The following is a 17,583-nucleotide window of genomic DNA, read 5'->3' as shown; positions in this document are numbered from 1 at the left end:
GCTTAAGTAGTATGAACTGCTTTACATGTAGCTTGTACATCTGTTCTTATCTTGATAGTGTCTTTTTCCTGACCTTTATCTGATCAGGAAAAGGAAGTTAAGGTCTCATGGTCATCTCAAGATGCATACTTTTAAAATCTGGGAGAAAAAAAAGGCTAATGAGTGAAATTATTGAAGATTGATATTTGAAAATGCACATCAATCAGTAGCTCCCAGTGGGGCTTATGAAGAGTACTTTATGCTCAGCTGTCTTGTAAATTTAGCTATTTAGATTCTTACATAGATTAAAAAACCTTTCTCTGAGCATCCATTTCTGAAACACTTGTCTGTCCCTTTCAGTTAAAGAATGAGGCATTTTTAATCAAAAGTGTGTGATTAAGGAACATGAAACCTTTGTTTCTACAGTAGAGCTCTGTGGAATTATAAATCGCACAAGATGTCCCTGGTTACTATCACTTCTAAGTTTTCTGTGCTTGAAGAGGTTGCCATTAACCATTAATACAGGGTATTGGATTAGAAGAAGGAAGGAGCTGTTCTGAATGACTGATTTTCACAGCCGTGTCCAATATTACCGCACAATATCTGTTTTAAAGTTAGTTGCATTGAAACTTCATTCCTGGTTACCGAAGGCAACAGGTAGGTTTGGAAACTTCAGTTTCCACTGAAAAACCGTTGACATAAAGTTACTGTAACTTGACTACTGGTGTTTATTACTACAAAGCATATTTAAAAAAAAATAAATAAATCTATCTATGTTTTGCTTTTTACTTAAATAACAAAGACGATTTGTAATTAAAATACAGCAATTACATGCTTTTTTTTTTTTAACACTAATATATTTTTGTTTTCCTTCAGTATCTGACATTGAAGGTGCTGATGGGTTGCAGCTCAGAAAGGAACATGCGCTCAAGATATTTGCTTACATCAATTCCTGGACACAAAGGTATTTTTTTTTTCATGAGTTTGAATATTGATGATAATGAATCTCAACTGTATGTTTCCCTTCATACAAAACTTACTGTACTGTGAACTAGAGCTCTTGTTTACTAGTACATCACAAGAATCTATTTTCAAATGGGTGAAGACACTTAAATGATATTAAAAGGCTTTTTCTTTCTACTTGGCACCAGAAGTTTTAGATGCTTCCATCACTGTACCTGTGCTGAAAGTGGGTAATAATGAATATTAACTTTGTCTGAACCAATGAAAAAAAAAAATCTATATTCAAAATGTATATTCTTTAAGTCCTGTAGCTCAAGGCCATGTTTGTGTTCCCTCAAGAGAGGCAGCACCCTCTGCCTGTCATAGTTCTGAGTTCTTTGTCTCTTTTTTCTTCACAAGTTATTGTTTAAGCCAGGTTTCTAGATTAAATTCAGTTCTTTGTGGGAGAGGTTTTTTAATCTCTTCTTGATGCTTTCTTGCCCTTTCTTCTTTCTGCTTATTTTTTAGAAATGGAATGTACAATTTTTATATTACTGTAGTAGCTGAGAATTATATTTATGGACTGAGGTCCGTTGTGCTGCATGCAACAGGAGAAAGGCCTCAATTGGAAGACAGCTCCAGTTCTTATAGCAGTTGCATCATTTAGTATAGTTTGAGTGAGAGAGTGATGAGTCCAACTCAAATACTGTTACAAGCATGTAACTTCTAATTTTTGTCTTCATGGAAGTCCCCATGCTTATTGATTGCTTTTTTTCCTCTACATTCTCCAGGATTTAGATCCTTGTAGGGGACTGTCATTCACCTTTTGTTTGGAATGTGGAGATTGCCTTGTTTGCATGGAAGAAGCAAATGTTCCTGTACAATAGGTTCTAGGGTACCTGTCTTGGATGTTCGTGCACCCAGAACATCTTTGGCATATCTAGTTATCCTTGCCCACAACTGAAGCTATAATACAGGGTTTTCTAATTTGATAAGTGGATTGACTTTCTTATTTTATTGATGGAGGAACAGTACGTAGTTTTCTCCTTGTTATTTTCAGTCTACGGTGTATTGGTAGATATTCAGAGGAATAAGCTCTGAGTCTATGAAGTGAAGAAAGTGGTGAAGACAATATTGTTTTTTCCCATCTGGGTAAAGGGTGCTGATGTGCATGGGGTTTCTATCCAAATGCAGATAGAGGACACGAGTTTAAATACTCAGTACAAATTAGAAATTATCTTGCTGACCTGTTGATTAAAAAAAATAATAATAAAATTAAAAATAAAAAATAGTTCTTACACAGCTAACAAGCCTACCAGGTGGTTTAGTGCAGCGGTATTGATAGAGAAATCCAGGTGAAGAAAGGGATTCAGGAACATACTCAAGAACGCTATTTCGTTAGCAGTTCAATGACTTTACCTGTAAGATACCTTATGTGTATTTTAAACTGAAATAATTGGATGTTTACAGGGTTTAAGGAAGCCTTTGTGACTCCAACTTGCTGCTAGGAAGTGTCAGTTTTATTTAGACTTCTTGCTTTCATGACTGTCACATATTCTGTTTGAGAAGTCTTCATGTGCAGAGTCCTTTTGGTTAGTCACCTATGTATTAGAATTTATCCTTGCTTTCTCGTTACTAACTTAATAGAGTCTAGCCTTACTGAATTTGTCATTCTAGCTGTTTCGGTTTTTAGCTACTTCAGGAATTCTTATTTATTTATTTTTTCTCTTTTCTTACAGACAATGTCTGTGCTGTTTCAAGGAGTATAAACATTTGGAGATCTTTAACCAAGTAGTATGTGCGCTTATTAACTTAGTGATCGCCCAAGTTCAAGCTCTGCGGGACCAGCTCTGTAAACATTGCACTATTAATATAGATTCAACATGGCAAGATCAGAGTAATCATGCTGATGAGCCCTTGAATGTAGAAAGAGAGTCTCATGAAGAAGAAAATGGAGAACGGCAAAAATCTATAGAGAAAAAAATAGATTCTGCAAGAACTTGTGTCCTGACAGAGGAGGAGTCTGCAAAGAACACTGATGCTTTTAGCTTATGGAGCACTGATGAGAAGGAAAAGTTGTTGCTGTGTGTGGCAAAAATCTTTCAGATTCAGTTTCCTCTGTACACTGCTTATAAGCATAATACTCATCCCACAATAGAGGTATATCTTATCTTTATGTGTATATTTTTACTTTTGTGAAAGATTATTTGTTCTCACTAGACTGTGTTTGATGATAGTTCTTTCATACAGGATGGGCAAATTCAGCTCTCCTGTTGACTTCAGTAGATCTTTTCAGAGAAACTTTTAAAATGACACATACTCTTACACTTTCTTTAAAATATGCTTAATTGTTATAGGTAATATATTGATAAGTGTTGGATGGAACTGTACACTGAATTATTGTACTGTTTAAATAACAGGAAGGCAAAAAGGGGACTGTAGCGAAGCCTTTCTTCCAGAAGGTAACCCATTAATAGTTTACTAATTTCTTTTCATTACGATCTATGGCTCTAGAAGCAAAGCTTCATAAACTGAACTTTGTGCAAGACCAGACTTTCTTGTTAGAACAGCTGTTTAATTGATGGGAATAACTGATTTCAAAGCAAGTAGCTTTGTTCTGCGAGTCCGATTTTCTGTTATACTTGTTACGCCTACCACTCACACTTTCAATAATGCATTATGAAAACAAAACAACAAAAAACAAAAACCACATTCAAAACTCCTACAAATATTTAACTCATGGTTTCCAAGATAAATATTACAGTGTTAACATTTCCTAGCTGAAACAACATAGTTCATGGAAAGCTTGCTTTTTATTTCAACTTGTGATGGCCTCTTAACATATAAACAGCTTATAAAATCTGTAAACAAAGAAGAGCTGTATAAAGAAAACTTCTATCCAACAAACTTCAGAGTAAGAATAGAGAATGAAACTACAGTTAACTCATTTTTTTTATTTTTTTAATTTTAGTTTCAGAGCTCCATTGGAGCTATGAGTAGTTGAGCTTGCATTTTAAACTTCAGTTCAAATTGAAAAGACGTCATCATGCATCACTTTTCATGTATGCTAGTGGGATCACAATATAATTAGTTGTTGAAGGGATCCTGCCACATTTAACAATAAATCTAGTTTAAAATATTGTAGGGTAGGGTGGGCAACAGCATTTTTTTTGAGTGGGCTGGATTTTGTTCTTATTTTTTCTGCCAAAACACATGGGCATAATTTAACATCGGTAGTTCCACAAATATGTATATAGAGAAATGACACACAGCTTAGGATTTGTGGATTTCAGTTTTCCCATCATTCATTTTGGTTTGCCTCTTAAGCTTTAACCATACGTAAATCTGTAGTTCTGCCTCTGCAAGTAGAAACTGAAGAGGGCTGATGTATCTCATTATTTAAAAAAAAAAAAGAAAAGAAAATCAATGCCTGCTTAAGTGATTTAGCTTTTGTACTCCTCTGGGACGCCTACTGAAACTAGTTCCATAGGAATATGCAATGAACAATTCTGGAACAGGTTTTATATGTCTAAACACACTTCTTTTAAATGACATCTTCATGTATTTTTTTTCTTCTCTTTCAATTTCACTTCCAAATGATAAAAAGAAAATATCAAAGTGCTTGGTGAGATTTCTTTTCCACTTGATGTGCAACCATAAAATGATTGGCCGCAGATATGCAGTAGATTGCTGCATTGTGAGTGACTATCACTGTAGAGAGTGTATGTGGTGCATTGATCATTTGAATTACTGAATATGTTCATTCGTTAGCTATGCTAAAAATATATAAATTGTGAGGGAAAAGTGTTTTTTCCCTTTCTGCTAGACTTTTGTGTGCCCAGGTATGGATTATGGATTATGCTGGCTTGCCACGCTTGCTATGTATGTTATTCCTCTTTTTTATTGGGGTGGTTTTTATTTATTTAAAAGGTCCCGCCATCTACCATCAAGCTTTTTTATTTTTCTTCACAAAATGAGATTTTGTATATCTAAGAAGCCCTAGGGTTTATTCTAAAGTAATAGTGATAGCTATTTTAATGTCAAAACTTTTTGCTACTATAACTCATTTCCTGAGATTGAGAATTTAATTTTGGATTTCAGTGTAGAGCATATCTTAGTTGAATTGGGACAAATTACTAGTCTCGGTAATGGGAGCATTTCTCGTTTTAAATCAGTCTTAGAATCAAAATAACAACAAATACCTGTTCTAAATGTACGATCAATACTTGTAAGCTAAATAGATTCCTGGACAGAACAAATCCACCAAGAATTTGTGTGAAAAGCCACTGTAGCTCTCCCTCCTCCTCTACCTTGGAAAAGGAGAAAACTTCTGATGGAAAAATAGAGTACACTCTCCACTTCAGAAATTCCTTGTTCCAGATTGCTGAGTTGAAGTTCTACAGGTTGATTCATCACGTCCAGTGAGGTTGCACTTTGCCTAGAAATGACCAACTGGGCTGTCATTTAAACACTTCCACTGCAAGGTTTTCACATGGTGTTGTCTTCTGGTAATGAGTAGTGGTCAATATTTACCGTTAGTCTTTGCATACACAACCAAAATCTTTTTTTTCTTAATGACAGTGAACAGAATACAAGTCTTAAAGCGTAACCCAGGTGTCATTTTACACTTGACCAGATGGAGAAGAACTTTCATATGAAAGTAACAAGTTTTTCCTATTGTAGAAGTCCAAGCTTGCTTAAATAAAAAAGGAACAATAAACCAAGAGAAAAGGATATCAGCCCCTATGTCAGCCTGTAGACTCTGTCCTTAAATAGAACTGGTTAAGAGCTATTTTTGTCAGTTACACATTTATGACACTTCTGGAGAAAGTGAAGACCTTGTGAAATGAGAAGCAAAGACTGGTTGGTAGCCAGAGGGGCTGCATGTTAGCACCAGAAGCTTCCTTAAACAATTAAGTTCTGACAGCAAAGTGAACATGACCTTGCAGAGGGCAGAAATGTGCTGGATATGAGGACAGTGAAAGTATGTTACGTGGAAGTAAATCAAGCTTATGTTACCTGAGAACTGGCGAGTATATAGTCTTGACCTGCGTAGAATGAGTATGGGTCTGTATAGACAGAAAGCGTGCCTCAGCTTTTCTTAAACTGATCAGAAACATAAGGAAAAATGTCTTTCTACTAAGTTTGTGCTTTCAGAAGAGCAGAGCTGGTTGTAGTCCTTTAGAGGACAGCTCATCTCAGGGCATGAACACTGAAGAATAAAGCTTCAGTGAAGGTGAAGTCTGGAAACACACTGTTTATTCCTCTTGGAGTCTACCATTATTTTTGGTGCCCAGACAGAGAAGTCTTTGCATTTTTTAAATGATAAAGAATAGACACACTCAGTATTTTTATAAATATGCTTGTGTTTTTGACAATTTAATATATTTTAAGAAATCTTGCATGCAGAACAGTTCAAAACTGTATACTCTGTTATTCAGTTTATACTTACTTTATGCAGCAGGTTTAATGGGCAATTCAGAGGGGAAAAAAGGTTGTGAAAATGGAGGCTCTTAAAATCCTGTAAAGAAAGAAGCAAAAAGATAAAATGCACTCCTGAACTTTGTACTGTCTTAAAATTCCTCTAGACAGGAATGAATAATGAATCTTAAGGGAGTAAGCCAACTGTTCAGCAGTTCTTGAAAGAAGGTGAAATTGAAAGAGGAAAAAATCAGTCATTTGGGTGTCTGTAGTCCTCTGGTTCTTTGGAATGTTGCCATCTTTGCTTTTGTTTTTCAAGTAAATCTTTCTTTGGAAGATACCCCCAATTAAGTACCCTCCACCCAAAACTGTGTCTGTGGCAGACTTAAGTTAGCATAGTTCATCTGGAGTGGTGGTTGTTAATAGCATATTAGATTCCCATGAGGAATTCTCTTATTTCCTCATAAAGGTGATCATCAGGATTTCTCGGTCTCTGACTGTTCTGTTTCACATCTGCAAGTACAGAAGTCACATTTCCAGACTCGGTCTTTCAACCGTGACGCTTTCAGTAAGCGCTCACGCACCAAACTTCCATGAGTTGACTTCTGTATTCTAAGAACTGTAGTCTACCTGACAATTAATTATTTCTTTATTTTATTCAAGAAAACTAATGAATTTTCTCACAGTATTTTTGCAGTTTTTGTGAGCATAGCACTGAACACCTTTTCTAGCTACTTGAAAACATACCACCTACTGGCTTCAGAGCTGTTTTAAAAATAGCTGTTACGGTGTCACGAGTTCAGGCATGACTTAGATTTCAGCAGGAGAAAAAGGAAAATAAATGCTTAGATATAATAGCAGCATATTGAATAATTCAGAATGTTTGTATCACACTTAATCCCTCCAAAATCACTTGCCTCTGGCATCCTGTGCTATAGTGTACAGAAGCTTATTCCTACAGAGGTATTTGAAATGTGTTCAGGAAACTTCATTAAGAAATTAACTTTATCTTAAACTTGTATTTGAATTGTGAATATGAGAACTGGGTGTTTGGTACGGAGAGATGGGAAGAAGAAGGTGTGCTGTAACTACCTACAAGTATCCATGGCAATGTTGTGGTTTTACAGTCGCATTTTATGCTAGTTTGAGTGCCCTTTTGCTCCTAGCCACATGCAAGATACACACAGTATGTGTAACAACCCTAATAAAGAAAATTCCCGCTTTATGCTGCCCAACAAGTAGGTGTTGTGAACATTAAAAAGAAGAGTTATTTTTCCAAACTCTTTTCAGTTTAGTACTTCTGGAAAATATGTTTGTCATCATAGCAGATAGCTAACAGATTGATAAGGTGATACAATTCTTTCTTCCTCTTAAATTAGCTTTATCCTGTAAAGAGCATTAGGCACTAATTTTATATGAGGTGTTTCATTATATGTAAAATAATATAATAGTTGAAGTTAAGGAATTATATGGAGCCACTGCACCAGGCTGTACCCCCCTTTGCAGTATTTCTGTTGAAAAATTGCTATTGAGGGTGAAAAGGGAGGGTGGGTAGGTGGGGGGTGAAGAATGATGTTTTGATCCCAGCCATTGAGAGCCACTGCTGAGATGTTACCTTAAATGTGTGTTTGTGTACTTACAAATGCATTTCAACAATAGTAAACTCATAAATAAGAAAAATATGCTTTGGAGTGTGAAATTGGAGCAAAGCTTTAGCTTCTGGCTTCGTCTAATCTAGGTTTTTGATTTCTCTGTTAATTGACTATAATACCTGTTAATGATCAGTTGTGTTTTGTTCTACAAAAATGTTTTTATTGCTTCTATTAGTTAATTTTATTATTTTTTTTCCCTTTAAACAGGATATTTCTGCTCAAGAAAGCAATATACTAGGGGCATTCTGTGACATGAATGTAAGTTGTCCATTTTTACGTAGGTACATATCTCCTAGAAACTTACAATTTTATAATTATATAAATAATAATAGTAATATAAATTAGCTATGTTGCTTCCTCTGTATAGATTTGTGTTATGATATTTTTATTTTATTTTGTGTTTCCTGTATATCTGAATGGATCTAGCATTGATTGTTCGTATTCTTCTCCTTTTTTATTTTTTAATTTCTCTAGGATGTAGAAGTACCATTGCACTTGCTTCGCTATGTTTGTCTATTTTGTGGAAAAAATGGCCTTTCCCTCATGAAGGATTGTTTTGAATACGGAACCCCTGAGACACTGCCATTTCTTATAGCACATGCATTTATCACAGTGGTATCGAATGTAAGTGTTGTCTTTACGTTTTTTTTTTTTTACTATTAAACACATCATAACAAGTAAAAGGAATGAAGTCTGGAAGAACTGTAGGAGCAGGGAAGTTGTCCTTGTTGGGAATGTGAGGGCTGCTGCTCCACTGGGGCAGCATTTCACCATCCAAACCCTATATATCTCCTGTAGGCATGTAATTAATTTTGCCAGTTTGGATCATTTCATCATTCCTAGACATCAAGATTGTAGGAGCCTCAGAAAATACCTGTAAGGACAGTTTCAGATGTCGTTTTTGTTCCTGAAGTTGTGTCATGAAAATATTCTAAGCTGTCTTAGGCTACGTTAACTTTTTACCTATTTCCTGTATGGCACAAGGGATTTCTTTTCCTTTTGGTTTCCTGTGATTTTTTATCGTTATAAACATTTGCAGTGTAGAGAGAGCTGTCTTTTATTTTCAGTTAGTTTTAGAATCAATATCCTTCATTGTTTTTCCATTTTGGAATAATAGCTATTTTTTACTAGAAGAATTACAAATGGATTTTAGTGGAGGAGATTGGAAGAGAGAGATTGGTAATAGAAATTAAAACTTCTTTCTGAAGGACATATGAAGAGTTACAATAATGTGAATGTGAAGTCATGTCCTGTCCTGTTACGTACAGATGTAAATGAAATAAATAGCTTTATACGCCTTGTACAAAGTGAGTTTAACATCATTTTTATATTGGTTCATTGCAGTATTACATGTTTAAAATCAGATCCTTGCTTCCACACATCTTTGCTCCTTCCTTGTTCGGTTCCTGACCAGCCAGGATGATGTTCTAAATGAGTATTGAAACGTTTGCATAGAGGGAACCAATCACTGAAGTAAAGCTGGTGTTGGTGATCATATCGCTTCCTCCTGATCCTTTTAGTGTAATGGTTCTTCACTTGTAGGTCAGAGAACAAATGAGTAAGGCCATGATGTGCTCAGTAGTTGTAATCTTACACAGGAGGACTGCTGCAGCACCTCTTTATGTTAAACTGTAAAGATAGGTTTCTGGCCCTTTCTGTAGGATCTGATGAGCTTTCAGGTGATGAGCTGATGGGCTTTTCATCTCTGGCTGTTCTCAGCACAACCTGCTGGTATCTCTTGCTCCAGTATATCAGCTGAGTTTCTGCTGTAATGTCCTGACTCAATTAAGTTAAAATGAGCAGAGAGACAAAGCAGCAAGTTGAACTGTTGTAGCTGATTTTCATGTTCTAAATGAAATAGATTCTGATACAAATAGTTTCTGATACAAACTTGTGAGCAGACCAATTGTTATGTGGTACCATCGAGCAAGGCAGGAACTAGTTTATGTTATCTGTTAAATACATTTTCACAGTAGCACCAACTCTTGAGAGTTGGTATTTCAATAGCCTTTATTTTAACGATTATTAGAGGTAGTAATGATGGAATTATTTAAAGTCGTTGGGACAAATGAGTTTTTTAGCTACTACCTTAAATGTTTCAAAAAATATTTCAAAGTCTGTAGTGTAGATGGACTAATCACTTCTCATTAAAACGTTGGGCTTAGTAAGCTCCAGGAAGTGTAATACATGAAGTTGGAAACAGTAAACCAAAGTCAAATCAATCATCTACTAACAAGCAGTAACATTCAACTTGGAAAGCATTTGCACTGTTTCTTCCACAAAGAATAGTGTATGTCTCATCAAGTGCACTGCAAAAGCTCATTTAAGAGAAGACCACTAGCACAAATCAGTAAATTGTTCAGGGCAACTGAGCTACTTATTATTAGTGGCGTTTCCTTTGTATAGAGGACAGAAAAATTATTGAAAAGATGTTTGCTTGAATTCTTGTATAGAGAAGATCTAGTTTGAGTAAATGCCTTCATCAGACAAGTTTATGTTTGTAATAAAGCCAGCAAATGTAATATAACACAATTTGCATCACCCAGGGAGTTGTCTAGTTGGCAGTCTTGGTTTTTCTCCAACTTGCTGCTCGGCAAGATGCTTTCTTAGCAACATTATTGTGGTAGGACTGTTCCTTCCTAAGAGTATTCCTTTGCTCCTTTTTTTAGTCATATACTTGGTTCCACCTTTCTTCCCATATTTCATATTCTGTGGTATTTGCTCAGCTTAACTACCTGACATTATGTTGGTCTCTTTAAAGAACTAACAGATGCAGAGAAATCCATGACCTCCAGCTTGTTCTGTGGAGGGTTTAAATATCCCTGGTAAAGTCTGTCATTGCTTCATTCTGAACAATTTTAGTTTTTTGATGTTGTGGAGGAATTGTTGCCCCTCTCAGTGGAGAAGAATTAGTAGAAATAGGCTGACAACTTCAAAAATGTTCATTAAATTTTACTGTGTGAATCTTCATAAGTCAGAAGTACAAACTGTTAAGAGAGACACTCTTTTAGAAATGAATTATGTTATAAAAAACAGATGATAAAAAAGAAAGAACCTCTGAAGCTGGAGGATAGAACAGATGCAATAAATATTGTATCTTAAAAGCAGGTGGAAGCTTAAGAAGTCTAAGGAAAGTTGTGGATTTATTTAAAAAAAAAAAAGTCAATATTAGATATTATTTCAATTTGTCATTTAATTTAGTATATTTAGGTTTAATTTCATGATAAAAATTACATTTTCCTTTGTTAACATAAAATTATCAATTAATTCAATTCTGAGGATGAAATTCATATGTAATGCAAACATCTAGATGAATGAAATGGCTTGAGAAGTTTGAATTAATACACAGCGAAAATTAAGACAAACAATGAAAGCTATGAAAACAAAATTATAAAACCCTTTTACTACTTTTATTCCATAAAAAAATATTTCCTTGTGGATTGCTGGCTCGCATACGGAAAACAGCAGATTGTTGTGTTCCAAATCAAATTGTTTGAATACAATAGTATCTTTGTCATCATTGCAATTCCTTGTCAAAATGTTATTTAATTTTTGTTTCTAGCAAAAAATCTTCTAGTTACACTTCCCATATTTGGCATGCTAGACCCTTTTTTTTTTTTTCCTTCTTGAGACCAAGTAGAATCAGAAGCTTATTCCAAATGTGGTATTTTTTTGCAATGTGCAGATTTGGCAGGTTTGTCTTGCAAAATAGGTTAGTAGTGTTATTGTGTACTAACAGTCACAGAGTAAAAAGTCTGAAAATATTTTTTCCAGAACTGACTCAAAGCTATTTGGCTAATTCCACAAATGTTTAAAATAAATACTGGCCATACAGTTTTCCTACTGCCTAACATTTTTCTCTTCTAGCAAGAAGAATAATGTAGAATTTTCTGCATTTCATCCTTGAGTGATTGTTGGTGTTAGCTATTTGGAAGATATGTGTGCACGCATGATTAAAATTATGTCAGTAGTAACAGCTGCTAATATTTCATCTGTGCTAGATCCCTTACCTGGCACGTAGTTGTCTTTCTGTAACAGGTTTAACAGGCTCAGCATTCCTTTTTGAAATGCAGATGGAACTTCTAACTTTGCCTGTGTAAGTAGTTTGGTTGGTCCTCTTCCTCACAGCAGTGCTAAATAGCTGTTTCAGGGTGTTTTTCTGTGCATACATTTTCGTAGTGCATACAGTTTTGCAAAAGTGGTAAAGGCAGTATGGTAAACATGGGAACGCAAATGTGGTAGTAAAAAAAACTTCTCTTAATCACTGGTTATAAAACAGTTTTATTTTGTAGGGTATATAAATCATAAGAAGCAAAGCATCAATGTAAGTCAAATGATTTTACTTGATTTAGGAGAGATTTGTAAGGAACAAGATTCTTCATGGAGACTTGAAAAGAAGAAAGAAAAAGAAAAGAAAAAAGGAAAAAAAGGGGAAAAGAAACCCCACATGGCTGAGCAATGGGTTTTCCTACTTAAACTACAGAAAATTCAGAAATGAGATGTCTGGACAGTATGATACTATTTATACAAAGTTCATATTTTCTGAATGACTAGAAGAAAAAATGCAACTCATGTTTCTAAGTCACAGAAACATTCTTCAGCTAATGGCTTTGAAAGTGAGAAAATTAACAAGTTATTAAAATTAACATGAAAACAACAACAAAGCCTTTTTATAGAATGGGGTCACATATGTAAATATATCAACAATATTTCATTCTTAATATTCTTATTAAATGTCATTAATGATTTTTTTTATCTATTTATGTTTTTGCATTATAGATCAGAATATGGCTACACATCCCTGCTGTCATGCAGCACATTATACCCTTTAGGACTTACGTTATCAGGTAAATTTTTAATTTAATAATTTGTTCCTGGGAGGGCTTTTTGATAGCACCTATTTATAATTTCAGTTTACATACTTGCTAGTTGTTCAAGTTATTGCTCTGTCTGTATTATTTCAATGAGGAGAATGAAGGTAATACTTAGAGTTAGTTGAGGTAGCTCCTTCTATCTACCTAATCTCAGTATCAATCAGATCAATCTTAGGAATAGAATTTTTGATACAACATTCAGCCCCATTCTGATATGTCGTGTCAGGATCAATTGTAATTATTTCTCTTATTGCAGTATCTTCATATAACTTCAGTGAAAATTTACACTGAGGTGATACAAGTAGAAGAGTACTAGGTAGTCACTGAAATTTCATCTACTGAGTTTTAATGCCGCTCTGTATTTTTATGTTCTGTATTTCCAGCTGGCATGAACTGAAGTGTGATCAAAAGTCTACTCGCACTTTTCTGTATCTAACTATATTCAGTCTCAATGATTTTCTTTATAAGCTGCCTATCATCAACACTTTAAAATTAAAGTACTTATAAAAATATTTAATTATACAAGGAGTTTATTTTTATTGCCTTTCCTAGGACGATAGCAAAAAATCTAATGAGTTGCTGATGAAATTATCTGGGGTTTGTATATCTGCTTGGATGTGGGTGGGGGCTGGTCACTGCTAGTAGCCCAAACTTAATTTTTTCTGGTGCAGACAACATAAAAAGCCACTGCTCTTGTATGTGCCCACAACTTCTCCAAGGCTTTGGGTTTCCTGTATCTGTACTATTAGAAACGTGCTTGAACTGGTCATAGTTTACTTCCCTGTTATCAGTAAACGTGCCCTTGCAGATTACATTAATTGTACCAGTGTAAAAGCGCACTTAAAAAATAATAATTACATTGGCAACAAAAACATACATCTAACAGTGAGGCTCAGAACTATGTTTCATACTTTAAAATGTTCTGGTTTTAATTGTAAATAAGTTTCACTGTGTAGAAATTATTTGCTTGGCTACAGGCCTATCCTGGTGTAACATGGTTTCTACCAAAATTATACCAGCAGGCAGGAGAGTATTCTGATCTTTTATTAAAATATATCACTCTTGAGTTACAGTCCAGCTGTGCACACTCCCTTAATGCTGATGTGTTATCTTTGAAGTCCTATAAAAGTAATTATTAATCATGAAACAGCCTGGAAAACAGCCACAGAGGGGCAAGCAGGGGATCTTCAAGTGCTCGTCCCAGTACATATTCAACCCGTAGTTGTTGATGTACTTGGGAATTTGGTTTGTGAGCCTTAACCGTCTTGCAGTGTATGGAAAATAAACAGAGCATTGAAGGATCAACAATTAGAGATAGACTGGTAAGAAGGAACTTGAGTGAGACAGAACAAAGCACCCTGCAGATACTGCTGTTAATTCTCCCTTGCTTGGCATCATACTTTAAGCATGTTCTACTTTGTAGCTGTAGATGTAATTAGGGTCACTTGAATTAAAATGCTTTATTCTTCTGTTTTCCTCATCTCTTTAACTAGTGAAATATTTGCATCTAATTTAAAACATGCTTTGTCAGCACTTTTTTGTCATAAATGGATGTTTGATGTTATTACCAATACATTTGTGTCCATCAGAAAGGTAACATTGATACAGGATACACCTTTGAAAACCACCAACAGTTTAGAGAAGGATGTTGTCTCAGTTTTCATTTTTTACAATTGAATGCTGATAGATCTGGGACTTCTCAACATTATGAAGTCCAAAACTTTGTGAAGATGCACTTAAAAAGTGAGACATGAAGCTGGGAGGCCAAGTAACAAAATCTTTACTGCTGTATCTCTACAGGGGACAGAAGTTAACATAGATGCTTTCAGCAAAATATGGCTTATACAGCTCACCTCATTTGGTTGTCAAGCTTACAGATCTCTCCTCATTGAGTCTCAAGGTCTCCCTCTGCCTTCTACTTCCATATCTGAAAGCAAACATAACCCTGGGCACTGCAAGACAGCACTTTTAAAACAAGTTCTGCATTAGCTTCTGCTGCTCTGCAAAGACATTGAGAGAGCTTGGAGGGGGGTTTAGTCTAGAATGATCCCTTGGGGTTCTAATTAACTGCTCGCACTTTGGAGTGGGCCTCCTGTGTGCTCTGGACCCCACTGTGTGACCCTTCTCCCAGGGCAGGTGACAAATGGAGCAACAGTGCTGCAGAGGCATCTTTCACCATGCTGGAGTGAGGTGGATGTGTGGTCAGTGAGGATGTTATTGGTGACAGCTGTTACTCAAAGTATCTGAAAGAGATGGGTCCCTGCTAGAAACCTTCATAAGAAGATGATTACATCAAATACATGTTAAGTCATGGTCCTTGTGTTGATTGGAAATGGCCTGTTGTCTGCATGTTGGAAACCCCGCAACTAGAAACGCAGTTTACCGTGCATGCCCAGATGTTTCTCTTCACTGACGTCTACCCTTTGTAGTTGATAATGGCCACATGGTAGATGCCTTCATGAGATGTCTCATCTAAAGGATATAAACTTTGTTAGTCCAAATTGCTGGACTAGCAAAGTTGTCATTGCTCCTGTTAAAACCAAGTCTAATAAATACTATTAACTAGAATAGAGCAATAGTATTCATATCCTGCCTCTGAAAACCCTATGCTTTTGAACAGTTTAGGAAAGAAATAAAAGATGTAAGTTAAAAAAGGTGTCTTTTAATAAGGAAGCAAAGTATTTCTGACTTCCTCAGAAGGAAGATTTTATTGATCACAATAACCTACAGTTCTTCATTTCAAATTGCAAAACTCTCATGATAAAATTACCATATTATTTGTGATAAAAAGAAAGACAAGACTTAAAGATAGTTGATTCCAGCTGACTTCACCTGAAGATCAGAGGTGAGAGATGTTCTACATAATGCCAGATATGGGATGCTTCACGATAGCGGTGTGAATGAACAGTGTCATTTTGAGGACAACGTTTTCTTCATCAGCAAACTTCATTGAAACGTAGGGTCTCATGGATAGTTGTGCCCTTGAGAAGGAAACAGGCTATCAGTGAAGTCCATTTTTACAAGTAAGAGATAAACTTGTATGCCTGCTATTGTAAGTGCTTCTATAAACCACTAGAAAGTCTTGGATAGTATGAAGGGAAAGACCTAAAACTCCTCTTTCTTTGACTTCACAGGTGGTATCACCTACTAAATGTTCCTCTGGTAAAATCTGAGAGAGCTATGTGTAGCAACACTACTGATTGATATCATATTTAGTTCTAACCCCTTCTTTGCTCTTCCTTCTTCCTCTGTCCCTTTTTCAGACCGATCTTGAGATATTTTGTTTACAAAGGGTTTGTGTCTCTGCCCCAGTTAGGAAGAAGTGGGACGTTCTGTTCTAAAACACACTGAGAGGAAATTGCGTGTGGCAGTTTTCTCCAGCGTTAGCCTTTTAGTCTCAGAACAGGGCACAAGCACAGAGCTGGTGTATGCAGAGGGAGTGGAAGCTCCAAACGGAATTGTTGATCCATGGTGCTTTCTGTGCAATACAGCGAGACAGAATGGAGCTGAAAGAATTCAAATTACTGCTTAGAAGTATTTTTCTTAAGAATTTGAATTTTATGGAAGTACCCAAGACTACTCTTTGCTACTAAATGTCATGAAAAACTCTTGTAATAAGCCTGACGTTTTCAGTCAGGAGACAGTAGCTAGGCACTTAAGTTAATTCTTGGTAATGCTGAAGAGCCCTGACTCATTTGGCTTGATATACTTTTTGTAGCTGTGGTCCAAAGGAGTCATACTATGGGAAAAAAGATTATTTCACAGTTGTGTAGCTAAAGTCCTGATGCACGAGACGTGATTGTACGCGTTACATAAAAATGGAAATACACATTTAAAACTGAACTCTATCCCCAAATACAGCAACTTTAAATAGTTTCAGCAGACTAAAACTTCTAAAAATTAATGTATATATGTGTATGTTTTGTTAATACCATTTCATAGAGGTAACAACAACTACTGAGGTGATAGAAAGGGTTACGAAGCAGGTAGACAAAAACTGTCATTAAGAGAAGAGGCAATCTAGTGTGTTTTGTTTTTTTTTCTTTTTGACAAAAATGGCTGTTATATGAGTGATATGAAGACAACAATATGAAGATAATAGGGAATGATTATTCAGTTTTTCAAAAATGAAAAGAGGAGAACATCCACTGCAGTCATCAGGTTGCAGGCTTAACAGAAGTTTGTTTTTCATACAAACGCAATTGTGAAACTAATGGCCACAGGTTAATGAGAAATTTGAAAGTATAAAAGGAAGAGATAAATTAATTCACAGTAGTACATAGTTTCATCTTTTCTTTTTTTTTTTCTTGTAACATACGGGACAAATCTTTCATCTGCTTTTAGAGAGTCTATTTTGGGCTGACCAGGCCTTTTGTCTTGCTCCAGTGACACTGTTCTTGTGCAAAGCAGTGCAGTAAATTTACAGCTAGTCGGTGTAAGGAAAGATGTGTATTAATTGCCAGTACTAGCTAAAGATTTAATTTTTGTTAAAAATTAAGTTATACCAGTAAAAGCATAAAATGGACGCTGTTAACTGATAGAGACGGGCCTAGGCCACTGTATCCTTCCGCAACTAAAATGAAGCTTAGCATACTTTGCAAGTTTCAGCAGATTTAATCCTGGTAATAAAAATATGATCGTATTTAATTGATGACCAGCATAATAGTGCCAATAAACTTTCTAATGTAGATCCATTTATACTTGGAAAGGCAAGT

General features: G+C 35.6%; 1 protein-coding gene across 10 annotated transcripts in view; it reads left to right on the top strand.

Annotated features, from left to right (window-relative positions):
- Positions 1 to 17,583, top strand: part of USP34 (ubiquitin specific peptidase 34) — a 135,208-nt gene that overhangs the window by 19,185 nt on the left and 98,440 nt on the right. For 9 of the 10 annotated variants that reach the window (XR_014691187.1, XR_014691188.1, XM_084513739.1 and 6 more), the window contains exons 2-6: positions 856 to 943; positions 2,661 to 3,081; positions 8,202 to 8,252; positions 8,469 to 8,618; positions 12,774 to 12,841. Coding sequence is in view for 8 of the 10 variants with exons in the window: in XM_084513739.1 (XP_084369865.1) it covers positions 856 to 943; positions 2,661 to 3,081; positions 8,202 to 8,252; positions 8,469 to 8,618; positions 12,774 to 12,841 (778 nt within the window). In the remaining 2 variants the exon portion in view is untranslated. Of the gene's footprint in view, positions 1 to 855; positions 944 to 2,660; positions 3,082 to 3,119; positions 3,384 to 8,201; positions 8,253 to 8,468; positions 8,619 to 12,773; positions 12,842 to 17,583 lie in introns of those variants that run through there. The other variant, XM_084513738.1, reaches the window with a different exon arrangement.

The sequence above is a fragment of the Aythya ferina genome (assembly GCF_964211825.1).
Source record: "Aythya ferina genome assembly, chromosome: 3".
Lineage (NCBI taxonomy): Eukaryota > Metazoa > Chordata > Aves > Anseriformes > Anatidae > Aythya > Aythya ferina.
Note: the sequence above shows the minus strand (reverse complement) of the source record. Positions and strands in the feature narration are given on the sequence as shown.